This window comes from Alnus glutinosa, chromosome 4 (assembly GCF_958979055.1).
Source record: "Alnus glutinosa chromosome 4, dhAlnGlut1.1, whole genome shotgun sequence".
NCBI classification, from domain to species: Eukaryota; Viridiplantae; Streptophyta; class Magnoliopsida; order Fagales; family Betulaceae; genus Alnus; species Alnus glutinosa.
Window position 1 is genome coordinate 6,567,222 of NC_084889.1, and position 14,094 is coordinate 6,581,315.

At 35.7% G+C, this 14,094-nt stretch overlaps 1 protein-coding gene across 2 annotated transcripts; it reads right to left on the reverse strand.

Annotated features, from left to right (window-relative positions):
- Positions 1 to 5,013: 5,013 nt before the first annotated feature.
- On the reverse strand, positions 5,014 to 13,797 carry LOC133865202 (uncharacterized). 2 transcript variants are annotated; one of them, XM_062301565.1, is made up of 3 exons: positions 13,511 to 13,797; positions 6,899 to 6,979; positions 5,014 to 5,660 (listed from the first exon to the last, which is right to left on the reverse strand). In XM_062301565.1, exons 1-3 carry the CDS (start codon positions 13,667 to 13,669, stop codon positions 5,253 to 5,255), a joined length of 648 nt encoding a protein of 215 aa, XP_062157549.1. In that variant the 5' UTR covers positions 13,670 to 13,797; the 3' UTR covers positions 5,014 to 5,252. The 2 variants fall into 2 exon arrangements, with proteins under 2 accessions (XP_062157549.1, XP_062157550.1); XM_062301566.1 differs by having other exon boundaries at positions 5,014 to 5,657; positions 13,511 to 13,793.
- Between the last annotated feature and the right edge of the window lie 297 nt (positions 13,798 to 14,094).

The window sequence follows — 14,094 nt, forward strand, 5'->3', positions numbered from 1 at the left end:
ATAAAAAATTATTGATGTGATATAAAAAGTGAAAAAAAATGAAAATATTTTGATTTTAATTGGTATTAGAAAATATGAAGATAAAAAAGGAAGAAAAAAGAGTACATGAAAAGTAGAATGCATTACTGTGTTCCCTTCGTGTTCTTGCCAAACAAGGCCTATATATGTCCCAAGGACAAGGATATGGCATTGTGATACACATGTTGCTTTCTTTGTCCATTGTATTTGAAACCAAAATTTATGTTCCATGTTATATTAAATCATTACTTGTTAAAAAATATAAAAACATATCTTAAGATATTTGACCCGTTGTTTAGCATTGATTTCACGTCTCCACATTCATTTAATCTCTTCTCAACGTGTTTGCTACTAGAACAAAGTGCACACATTCAACGGTCTAAGTCCCATACACATGATCTGAAAGTGTTACATGTCTATGGGGAAGTTTTTTAGGATTATAATAACTTAGAGATAATAAGTTATCAGTATTAATCACATTAGAATTATGATTTGAATGTTAGAGATAATTATATGATAATATTATAAGTAGTTTATTCCGGTTAATCTTTAATTTCTACTATGAATTATAAGTGTCTATTTAAAGACACTAGAAAGTTAATAAAATAATCAAGAAGTTACTTGGCGAAGGATTACGTTTGTTTATTGGGAGGTTTAGGGTTCCTCAATCTACTCTAAAATAAGAAAGCCTAAAACTTCTCGAATTCTCCTATCAAAATATATTTTCTTGTTAATTTTTCATCCTACGTTTCATAGGCCCGTAACGGAACTAGAGAGCGATATATTTTTTTTTTTTGTTTTTGGACGCCCTTTTGATTTCACACACCCATGTGCAAAACAATTGCACGTTATATGTTGTTTGTGAAGTAAAGGCTACAAGACCTTACTCTATGTAACGGTCGGCCGACGGGGCTTGCCTAACTTACAAGTGTCAAACTATTACAAACTACTTATCTCAAAAACTTTAACGTATAAAAAATAATCAATTTAATTATTTAAATTAATATATTAAGAAGCTAATTTGACCACTAGCAACTTGATTCAAAGATGGCTGAGCTTGAAGTTGAAGCCATCCCTGCTCCCAATCCTACCAACCAAAAGCTAATAACTTGATTTCCAAACAAGGGAGGATCAGTCTAAAGTCTAAACCATTCATTGCCGCTTATGAAATTGATTTAGTTCCATCATTAGAGCCATACACCCTAACACATGAGATTTTAAAGCATTCCTTTCTTCTGCAGTGAAAAAACAAATGCTGCTCCTTCAAAACCTTTAGCAAGAAACCAATGGCCATCACTTGAAATTTTATCATTATTTGTTCAAAATTTAATCTCTTAAAATTAAGGGATAATTACACTATATTGGGGTTGACATAAATTACAAATCACTCCATGTGATACAAAAAATTAATGAAAGGTTTTTGTGGTAAACTATAATTATGAATTACTCCTTAAACCTGTTTTTTGTCCACTAAGTTAATAAAATTCGTTAGTTTATCATGTCATATTCAATAGGAAATCTACACGTGTTCATCATAATAAAAAAAAATATAAATATGTTAAAAATATAAATAAATAAAACTTAAATATTTTTTTTTCTTCTTTAAGGAAAAAAATAAAAAATATTGAAGAGGTGGCGTGCAATCACAGTTGGGCAGTCAGTGCAGTCACTCATTTTCTATTTTTTTTTTTTTATTTTCTTTTTAAAAATAATAATAATTTGTACTATTATGTCAAACAGTTGTATTTTGGCATGTATATAAATCAATGTTGTGACCGTGTGGGGGCAGCACTGCAATAGGAAGACAAGTGGGAGTTTTAGCTATCTAGCAATTACTCATTGGAAATGAAAGTCTAGAGAGAAAGCCATTCAAGTTGACAGTAACCTAGCCTGCAGGGAATCTATGGATCAGGCCAGTGCTTCAAACAAAACATGTGAATAAGTGAGGAAGAACAATGAACTTCACATCTTAGTTTTAATTGGGTACGTACTCCATTCTCATACTTTCCTTTGATCGATCGTGTGTTTCTAACTTGGAATTGTGAGAGAAAGAGAGATGAGAGGATAGGAGAAATAAAGAATGCAAAAAAAAATAATAATAATAATAATAATGGAGGAGAGATAATTTTATAATATAAAAAATTATTTTTTAAATGATGGTGAGCTACAAGCCGAGCACAGTAACAGCTCATGAATTTTTGGGGTAAATTTGGTAGCTAGATTCAACTAGTTTTTCACCTAAATTTGCTACAGTCCAAAATAACATTTGATTTGACTAACCCAATGTGAATACTCTTACAAGTTTATTTTATTTTATTTTATTGTAAATGCAATATTTATTCATTAAAGAGCATGTTACAATAAAAGATCAAGAGGGGTGTAGTGAGCTCCCCAACAATAAATTCAAACTTAAAAAAATTGGTCATCTTTACCTTGTACAGAGCCAAGGATTGAGCCACATAAAACGGATAAAACATAAAAATAGTAGAGGGCAAAAACATGACCCTTGAAAAAGCCTTCCACCTTACCCAGAATTGCAACTCCTTTTGAGGAGTTGAGGGGCGAGCATTGCTTAGGTAAAGGAAACAACATCCCCCTTGCAGGGTTTGAGGGGTGGGCGCTGCTAAGAAAAGAACGAAACCAAAGCTCCAATATAAAAACTCCATCATAAGATTAAAAAAAAAAAAAAAAAAAAATCTACAAATGGCAAGGTGGCAAATGGCGGTGAGGAGAGTTGGCAAGCGAAGCCCAATTGCTGATAGTGGATATCGAGAGATGGGAACCACCACAGAAGACCAGTGAGAACAGTGGAAGGCGTGAGAAGACGATGGAATGCGGCCCACTCGACGGCACGTGGGGAACGCACACCCACAAATAAGATCTGCTCACATGCGCATGCTAGAAGTTGAGAGACCTGGAAACATGGTGGAGGAGCGCGTTTGAGGGTGGAGCTTCATGAAGTTGACAAATTTAGTAGATTTAGCCTTAGAAGAGGCGGGAAATGGAGGGGAGAAGAGAAAAAGTGGAGTAGAAGGGCCGGAATAGAAGGAGGAAGTGGGATTGTCTTGAAGAGAGTGGGAGAGAGAAGAGAGCTTTCTCTTCACAACAATCTTACAAGTTATTCAATATTGATAACATATGTAGTATTGTAGAGAAATTTTACTGAATAAAAAGTTCAATTGTAATCGTATGAGCAAATGTATGATATACCTCATCATCCTAATTTATAAAACTTGTTCATGATTTTTAACTTATGCCGAACATTGATGATAAGTTGAGAGTAAAAGTTAAGGAATCGCCTTATAAAATTTTAAGAAGTGTTTTGCATTTAAGATCTTGAAGAGTTTTCAAAAAAGTAAAAGTTGAGAATTGATTTGGTGGAGGCAATATTTAAGAAAAGTTGAAAATTAATTTGGTAAAATTTTGGAAAAGTAATTTGTAAAAATTAAAAATTGAGAAATAATTTTTTTTTTTAAATAAAATTAAAAAGTGTTGCATAACCACCTTGGTGTTGATTCGACGGCCCTGACAATGGCGGCCACTGCATGGCCATTAATGTGGTAGCCACCACACAGCACCACCAAGTTTTTGTTTTTTAAATAAAAGGAGTTTTATAATTTGTTTTGAAAAGGGTGTTAGTGGTGAGGCAGAAAATTCGTTTGATAGACCAAAATTTTAAGAGAGAGAAAGTGAAACAGGCCCTAAAAAGGCCAACAATTTGCATGGGATTCTTTCATCGTAGGAACTGATTGCGAGGGCATTGGTGGTAGGTAAGCTGCCCCCCATTCATTTCATGTCAAGCTAAGGAAAGAGAGATTGGTGCATGTGGGCTAAAAATGGTAGGACCCAATGATCCTTGTCTGGTTTGTCAAATGAATCAACGTGCCACTTCATCATCAACACCGGCTGAGATGGGGTTCATTTTTTATTTTTTTTAAAAAAATAAATTAAAAAAAAAAAAGACTTAAATTTATCCCCTTTACGCCTTAGGTTTCAAAATTTATCAAGTTGACCCTGACCTGAGCGGCTTTGGAAGGACCGAACTCGCCACGTCCACAACCAGGAAGGGGCCAAACTTAAGAGGCTTTCATGGTGGTGCTGTGGGTCGCCTAGGGTTGTCTGTAAGAGGACAGCATTTAGGCGCTGTGAAAGTTGGCTTAGAGAGAGAGAGGTTTTCCAGAGGTTATGCAGATGGGGTCTAAAATTTCCCTAACTTTCGAAGAATTTTGTTTGCTGGGTTTGAGTGGCCCATTGTGTGTAATGGGTCCGAAAAATCAACCCCCCGAAAAGCCCAAGAAAGATTCTCAATATGAACACGTCACTTCATGCCTTTTGACTGTTGGCTCAGATCAATAAATTGGGACCTTGATTTAGAGGGGGCTTTCCATATAAATCATCATTAATTTAGTCGGATAAGCATCTTGCTTTCAATTTAATATAAAATTAGTGTATCTATTTATCAGCATCCATTATATTACATTATTTAATTTTTCTTAAAAAACGTATCAATTTAATATAATGTATACCGTTAAATGCATAAACTTTAAATAATATAAATCACCACAAATAATAAATAGAGTTCTCTGCATCGAGCTCCCATCCATAGAAAGAAAAAAGAAAGTTCTACACAAATGAACAAAAATTCAAAATAATTAAAAAAAAAAAAAATGGACAGACTTAGCTATGCCACGAGTCCACGACGTCATGTTTCCATCAACTTTGTATTTTTAGTAAGCTAAAAAAGAATGAAATGATAATTCAAATATATTAATAGAGGATTAGATGTGAATAGAGACAATTGTTGAAGATGTCTCTCTATTTCAAATGAAATGAATAATATCAATTTTATAGTAAAGATTTAAAATTTGTGCATCAAACGGTGTACACGATATCAATGTCTGGAAAGTTAACATTTACAAAGATAACCTTGAACATAAATAACAATTCCAACACAAACATAAATACGTGTTAAGAAAAGAAAAGGCAAGAAAAACAAGAAGGCAAAACCATAGGTGCAGATTTAAATATTTTAGATATATTCAATAACAACACTTTACAGAAGATATGAAAGACCCAAACTCAGAGGAGGTAAAATAAGACGTTCTGTTATCAGTTCCATCTTTCTACTTTTTTCATTCCTTAATGCAAATGCAGAGAAAAGAGGTTTGAAATCACCATAATTCTTCCAAATCTGTTGACAACTGCATGGCAAGAGAGTAGTGATATGGGCAATTTCAGTAACTGGATTCATGGGCAGGACTGTCTGCATGCATGTCCATGGCAGAATCATTGGAACTGAGAGCACTAGAATCCCTGCTCTGGTTATGAAGAAAGGAGGGTTCATTGTTCCTCATCCCATTTCCTAAGGGAAGACCACTATTTGGACAGTAACCTCCCCGAGTAATGTGATACTGCTGAAGGCTCTGGCGAAGAGGGCTTGATAAAGCATTTGAGAAGACTGAATTCTTAGATTGTTGATCATCGGAGCGAATACCCTGCCCAGCAGTCGTTGGGCCAGATGAGCCTGACGAAACTGGGAAACCTGAGTTCGTGACATGCATTGCAGGTTGAGCGTGCTGATGTTGCACTGGAGCTCTAGGGGACATTGATGGCTCCTCCCCACAGTAGTCCAGCTCATTCTGCTTGAAATCATAAAAGTTCCAATTTTCAGATATAGCTAAAACAATGCAAACAGCTAATATAAATGTTCGAATTCTCAATGCAAGAGAAGAAAATCGATTTTATATATATAAAATTAGACGATGTCGTATATTTTGGGTGTCTAAGTTAAGCTTTTTATTGTATCACTTGATAATATACACATTTTTTAATGTAAATTCAGAGCGCATACCTTTTTCTTTTTTTTTTGTTGCTCTGAGCAACATAACCATTACATTGAAACAAAATAAAATTCCAAAATGAGGGGATGGAGGATGGGGGACCCCAACAAACACCCCAAAAAACAGCCATCACAGTTCATGAAATTAAAACTATAAATAAAACAGGAAATTGATCCAAAACAGATACGGTACCACAGTTCTTTGACCAAAAGGCCGAGGAGAGGGCTGTCATAATGGTGGTATGTGAAGCATTCCAATGAATGGACCACTGAAACAAGGTGCACAGATGGCGATGACTGTGATGAGGCGGTTGATGAAGATCAGCTTTCATGTATCTTTGGACATAGGAGCATGGTCTGCGACAGCTCCAGACAAAAGAGAGAATCATTCCCGTTTTATTGAGGAATGAGGTGTTGATGGACTCTTGAGTCTTGGATAGAAGATTTGGAATTGGACATCGTCAGAGAGGGCAGTGCGTGTGCCTCATGTGCTAGTGGAGAGGGCCACACACGCTGGTGGAGGGGCTAGCTGGAAGGCAGCTCATGATGGATCTAGGGTGAGGAGGCCAATGGAGGGGTGCGTGCCATGGCGGAGGCGATCAGGCAGTGGTAGATCTAGCTTCTATCTTCCCACAAAAAAAAAAAAAAAAGAGGAGGAGGAGGAGGAAAAGAGGAAAAAGAAGAAAAGAGAGAAGAGAAGGTAAAAGAGGGGGAGAGGGAGGGGAGCCTGGAGGGCTTCTCCTTCCTCCCATCTGCTTTGCTGTAGGGGGGTTTAGAAGGAAGGAGTTCGTTTTGGGGGAGAGAGAGAGAGAGGGGGGGGAGAGGGAGGGGAGCCTGGAGGGCTAGGAAGGAGTTCGTTTTGGGAGAGAGAGAGAGAGAGAGGGGGGGGCGGGGGAGGGGGAGGGGGAGAGAGAATAGCTCCAATATTCCTCGTACTACTTAGCTATAGAGCGCATACATGGTTACTATGTTATAAAAGTCTGCTTACAAACAAGGTACAAGATCATAAATAGATCAGGCACGGTGAATAGTTAACAATACCTGAATGTAATTGAGAACATCAACTGTTGCAACTCTAGATCCTTCCTCTTGTTGCCTCCGGATCCATTGGTAGAGTTTTTCCTGAAAAAGAAAGACCAGGCTACATCAACGAAATGTCAAGGCCATTAATACACATAATTAGAAGATATAGATGTAAGGCAAAGGCTTAACTGAAACAAGATATGTAATGCTAAAGCTTACAGCCTGTTGCCCATGCAAACGAAGATGATCAAGCACCAAAAGAAATATAAAAGATAGCCCTCACTGCTCTAAGAACTAATGGAAAGCAGCTACTCTAAAAAATTTATTTCAGATAAAGTCATGACTGCCCAGGCTAGTTCAGGCAAGTCTAGCCAGTTCACACGACGCCTGTCCTGAACTCTATTAGCAGAAAAAATAATAATATTTGTAAATAAATGAAGGTATCTTAGACAAAATTGTGAATAGAAAAAAGTGATATTGAACATGGGAAAAAAAAAGATCCCACAGATTTGTTAAGCCATTATAGCAAAGGAATAACAAAGACTGGCTTATGCAAGGAGTTGTGATGTGAAAAAGTAGCATTCAACTTACTAGAACAAATAGTCAAAACAATTATTTCCAAAAGAAAACTCAGCAGAAGGGAAAACGTAGAGCTCAGAAAAGTTTCAGGGTAGAAGGGTTGAACAAGGAAAGAAATGAAAGGTAAAATTAAAAGCAGGCACCAGAACCTTTAACCAGGCATAAAGTGAACAGTTTGGCCTCGGACCATCAAGAGTATAATAACAAAAAGTTTAAGAGGCTAACATATGGTTTGCTGTGAGAGAAGAAGCAAGTGACTACTTGACAATAATATCAAGAGTAAACCAACTTCAGCTACCTTATATATGGTTTGCTTAAGAAGGTAATAGTAATTGCCCACTTGTGACATCTAAGACGCCCTACAAACATAATTTAAAAATGGGGTTAAATACACTTCTGGTCTCTGAATTTTGAAAACTTTATTTTTTAATCTCTGAGTTTCAATTCGCATTACAGATGATATCTCAGTTTTGGAAAAAAAACCAAATTAGTACCTCAGTCAAGTTTTCCGTCCAAAAACTAACGATCTGCCACGTGTCGACCCTTGAGGGTTGACACATGTCACAATATAACAAATTACAAAAATAAAAAATCTTTAAAAATTAATTATAAAAAAAAATAAAACTAAAAAAATTTATTAAAAACTTAAAAAAAAGAAAAAAAAGAAAAGAGGGACCAAAGGGTGGTTCGGCCACCCCATGACAAAAAAATTAAATAAAAAATGAAGTGTTTTGGCCCTTGGGGGTGGCCGACCCCATGGGCAAACCCTCTAAATTTTATCACCCCCGTGGCCGGGCCAAAACCCTTGATTTTTTATTTATTTATTTATTTTCCGCCATGGAGTAGCTGAACTATCCTCAACCACCCCCAAGGGCCAAAACCCTTGATTTTTTATTTTTTTTATTTTTTTATTTTATTTTATTTTTTTGCCATGGGGTGGTTCAGCCACCCCCTTGGCCAAAATGGGGGTGGCATGGTGGCCAAGGGGATGAGCCACCCCTCTTCTTTCTCTTTTTCCTTTTTTTTTTTTCATTTTTTTTTTTAAGTTTTTAATTTTTTAATTAATTTTTAAAGATTTTTTATTTTTTATTTTTTTATACTACAACCCGTGTCACACACTTGGCGGGCCGTTATTTTTTGGACGGAAAACTTAACTGAGGTACTAATTCGGTCTTTTTCCAAAATTGATGTACTATCTGTGATGCGAATTGAAACTCAGAAACTAAAAAATAAAGTTTCCAAAACTCAGGGACCAAAAGTGTGTTTAATCCTAAAAAATGAAAGGCAGAGAAGAAACACCTGTAAAGGGCTCAACTAATAAGACCCATAGTCATTTCTGACAAGAAGATGACCATCAAGTAGATCAGTCCTAAAAATGGGAAAGAAAATGGTACATACTTTCTATTGAGCAGTGGACCAGACGATCATAGACAAAACCACTTCTGAAAACTTCATTACTAAGTAAAAGAGAAAAATGAAGAAGCAGTTTACTGAAAGGTTTACAGGCATTGCACCTTCTAAGAAATGCAGCAACAAATGGATGGGGGTGGGTGGATTTCAATTTCAAATTTTTTTCTTTTCTTTTCTTTGATTTGACAAGTAAAAGTTCCATTTCAGTTTCAAAACTTCTCTTCCTCCAACAACATGCTTAATATCCCATTAGTCATCCTACTACTTTTTTTGATAAGTTAGTCATCCTACTACTTAATCCCTGAAAAGCACAGATACAAGTACTGGATATGCAGAATATGGATATATAGACATGGTGAATCCTATATGTCTGTGAAAAACACTATACATTCATTATATTTTGATAAACTCCAAATTGTAGCTTATTATATAATAATACACAAGCATCCCTGCTTTGGACAAGAAAGAAGGCACCAGTACTGAAAAACTCACATCAATAGGGTCAAATTTCCAAATAAAACAAAGTCAAGTTCTAATGTTTGACACAAATTCAAATGTGTTTAGGAGTATCTAAGAAGTAACAGATATGTTTCCAAATTAAAAAATTCATTTTCAAATGTTGAAAAGGTTAAAAAACTAGAGATGTGTAAAAAGGGCATCGAATAAATTATATGTAGGGATGTAATCGAGCCGAGCCGAGTCGAGTTTGAAGATTTCAAGACGTCTCATTTATGAGTCGAGCCTAAATAGTCGAGCTCGAATTCGAGCCAAGCTATAAATTGCATGTTCAAACTCGGCTCGTTTAAAATTCGGGTGAGCTCGAACTCGAGCTCAAGCTTGAGTTCGTTGAAAATGACATTCGAGCCGAGTCGGGTTACTTGACAAGCTCGGCTCAACTAGAGCTCGAGATAGACTATTAAATTTTTCAATGAATGATCAAAGCAGAATTTAAGCCCAAGTTTATGAACAATCTCTATGCATTTATTAATAACATAAATATATAATATGTAACTATATAAGACATATTATAAAATGTAGTACATAACTATAATTTATAAGTAACAAATTAACAATATGTTATTATATATAACTAGAGAGTATAAACTATGGTATATGTATAATGTGAACAAATAGTAAGTCTAATATATTCTATAAAACTAAGTAACTATAATATAAATATAATATATAACTATTGTTAACCATGTGTAATGTGATATATGTGTTTATATATATATATGCTAACTATTTAATATTGTTATATTGTTATATACTAACTATTAATAACTTAATATGTTAATTTAACATACTAAATATTGTTATCAAAGAATTATAATTAATATGTAATACTATATATATTATACTATAATTATTAATATATAAGATATGAACGAGCTAACGAGTCGGGCGAGCGATCCAGTCGAGCTTTAAACGAGCTGAGCTCGCAAGCCCCTATCGAGTTTTGTCGAGCGAGTCAGGTATGTATCACTTACTAATCGAGCGGGTTTCTACAGTAACGATCGAGTTTCTACAATATCGAGCTCGAGTTCGGATCGGGCTAAACCGAGCGGGTATCAAGCGAGTTGTCGAACGGACTGGTTTATTTACATCCCTACTTATATGTATCCTGTAACGACCCAGGAAACTCGTTAGCCACATCCGCGTTATCACTCCAAAATGACTAATCAAGTTGCAATTAAAACTCCTTAGAATCGCTTATAAAGCTCAGTATCACCTACTAAGGAACCAATGTGGCACTTTACACCCATGAGCTCCTTTATAGTCCACCCACTCTATATAGGTTAATCATCTTCCCAATGTGGGATTGAGGTGTTACAATTCCCTCCTCGTAAATTCCTAACATCCTCGTCAAGGTCATATCATATGATGCTTCAATACCACATGGAGTTACTAGGTAGCTCTGGTACCATTTGTAACAAATCAGGGAAAGCGCTAGACCCATCTAAGTCATCACTCCATAATGACTAGTCAAGTTGGAGCTTCCCTAAAATCACATATAAAGCTCAGTCTCATCTAGTAAGAAACCAATGTGGGACTTAGCACCCATGAGTACCTTTATAATCTACTCACTCTATGTAGGTTATTCATATTCCTAATGTAAGATTGGGGAGTTACAATCTCTCTCTCTCTCCCTCCTTAAATTCCTGATGTCATCATCAGGGCCATGTCATGCAATGCTCTAATATCACATAGTATTACTAGGTCGCTCTAATATCATTTGTAACGACCCAGAAAAAATGCTAGCTACATCTACACTATCATTCCAAAAGGACTAGTCAAGTTGCAATTGGAGTTCCTTATAATCGTTTATAAAGCTCAATTTCACCTAGTAAATAACTAATGTGAAACTTAGTACCCATGAGCTCTTTTAAATCCACACACTCTATGTGGGTTAATCATCTTCCCAATGTGGGATGAGGTGTTACATATCCAACATGAGTATGTTCCCTTGCAAAAGTATCCTAGCAACTTAACTTGAACTAAACCTAAAGTAGTCCTAAGCAATAGGATAAACCAGTGGAAACTGATATCTATTCCCTGTGTATTTAAAATATGCAGAATAAAACTAACAACTTCTAACCAGGAACTGCCTCTTGTTAAAACAAAATATGTACTTATACACACAAGAACTTAACTCGCTAAATCCTTTGGAAACCATGAAACTCTTGCAATAAAATAAATTCCTAACTCCAAAGACCAACATAGACCACAATTTGCATTTGCCTACAATAATTTGTGAAAGACTCAGTCTTGCATTGTAATATGGTGTCATGTTAAATCACCACTTATCCTAAAAGCTTAAGATGATAAAAAGATGTAAATTCAATCATTTAATCAATACTTTAACACTCCCCCTCACGTGTGGGTTCAAACTCCCTTTTAATAGGTAAGGCCCAACACGTGGAATATTTAATTAAAATTGGAAATAAATGAAAGAGACAGGGTTCGAACTTAGAACCTCAGCTCTAATACCATGTTAAATCACCACTTGTCCCAAAAGCTTAAACTGACAGGAAAAGGTAAATTTAATCAATTAATAAATACTTTAACATGCCAAGTAAAATATAATGTCACGTTTGATCCAAAGCTTCTCAAGCCATGGCTAAAGCATATTCAATATTTTTATTGCAATGAAAGGAGAAGATGTAATGCCCTTAACTAATAGCTTCCTCACATAAAATCTTAAATCAACTTCCACCATCGATCAACGTCCTCCATATTTACTTTTGGCAACTTGTGCCTTTTCTTTTAATTTGATTCTAGGCCAGATTCTTTGTTTCTTCGTCTGCCAAGACACCTTCTTGCTCTTTTATCATTTATGCAAGCAACCAGTCAAGTCATTTAACAATTACACGCAATCACAACTTTTCTACATGAGAAACAATGGGCCATTACAATCTTAGATACCCATGAATAACACTCATGATAGTTGATATCATCCAATACTCTTTGGTATTTTTTTTCCCTTTAACAAATCTTATTAGGGATTATTTTGAAGTGTTGTAAAGGCTTGATATAAAGAAATCCCAGAAGATAAACAATTTTTGGCAGAAAATTTTCTTCAGACTCTACATATTCAATCAGTAAAGTATTTAGCCCATAGCCGACCATTCGCAAAACTATGATGTATCTTAATGTTTCTCATGTATCACACTTTGATAAAGCTTACTGCAAACTATACTATATGAATCTTCACAGTATGTGTACTGTGGCATTATTTACTCATGTTAGGATCAGATTCATTCATATAGAAAATAGACTCTCCCTTCAATTGCACTTGTTTAAACTTGATTTAGTTGTTTCAAAAAAATTAAGGTAGATGGAGACATGATAGGTCTAGAGTTCAATTCTAATTGAAGTTCTTAGTCACATACATACAAACATACATGCATTGCAACCCTTCAACCTCAAATTGCTGATACCTCTAATGCTTGTAGCCACAATGCCACATGGCTAGCCAAACCTTTGAAAAACTTGAAAAGTAATCCTTAACTTAAAGGCACTTACATCGGAACTAGTTCCAAACTTTTACATTTTGTATTTAGATCCCTTTTTAGTATTTTCCATATAATTAAGCATATTCCAGTTCCAATCAATGCTTCTCTATAATAAGAACGTCCACATACTCCGATACTCCATACAAAAACACGCTTGTTCACACACTTGAGATTAACACTAGATGCTTGTCCAGATTTTTTGATAAAGTGGTGTTGATTCTTGCCTTAGTTGCCTAATTACTATTCTAACATCCCAAGTATCCCATAGTCTGGGTTTTTTTTTTTTTTTTTTTTGGTACATAATTGGAGCTTTTCTTATTCCAAGACTCACTCCACGATTTTCTCACCCGAAGTACAATTCACCAAACTATAACCAAAACTTAGGAAATAAAAAATTAAGATCAAATAGATACAATATTTCCATTGATTAAATGTAATGCAATCTAATTAACAATCAAACATAAACGAGATAATCTAAAGCCAAAACTAGGAACAAAAATCTATGAACTTTTATGACCCAGCAAGCATATAATTATATAAAAACGACAATCGCCGAGCCAACACACATCGAATATCATCAGAATCAAAATAATATGTAAATATCAAATAGGAGAGTGAAACGTACAAGGCCGTGGCGTTCGCCGGCTTGGAAGGAGAACTTCTGGTGGTTCATGGCCTGGGTGTAGAGCTGGGAGAGCGAGTTGGCCGCGCTGCAAAACGACGCGTACATGGTCCGATCCACCTCGTCCAGGCTCGTCGCTACGGACTTCCTCTTCTTCGCCATCGCTCTGTTTGTTATTGCGATTCGATTCGGCGATCGAAGAAGACGCTTTTTTCTTCTTCCTGTTACGTTCTGATATTGGAGGCTCTCGGAATTATAAGAGAGAAGGCCAATGTGGAAGAGGGGTGCCTTTTGTACTTTCTATAGAGCACAGTCGCAGAATGAAGGAGGGGACACATGCTACCTATCGTGGCAATACCACCCACGTGATAATTGCTTCAATCCGAAATTGGAATGGAAATGCTCTACAATAAGCGGGGCGGTTATTAATCGTAACTAACTATTAACCGCTATTAGTGTAATCGCATATAGATGCAATAAGTAAAAATCACGAACGCTTAAATAACAAATAGATATAATAATTTTAGAGTAAGCGGATATAATCAATAATCACATATATATACCATATTTTATATGCATATAACAAA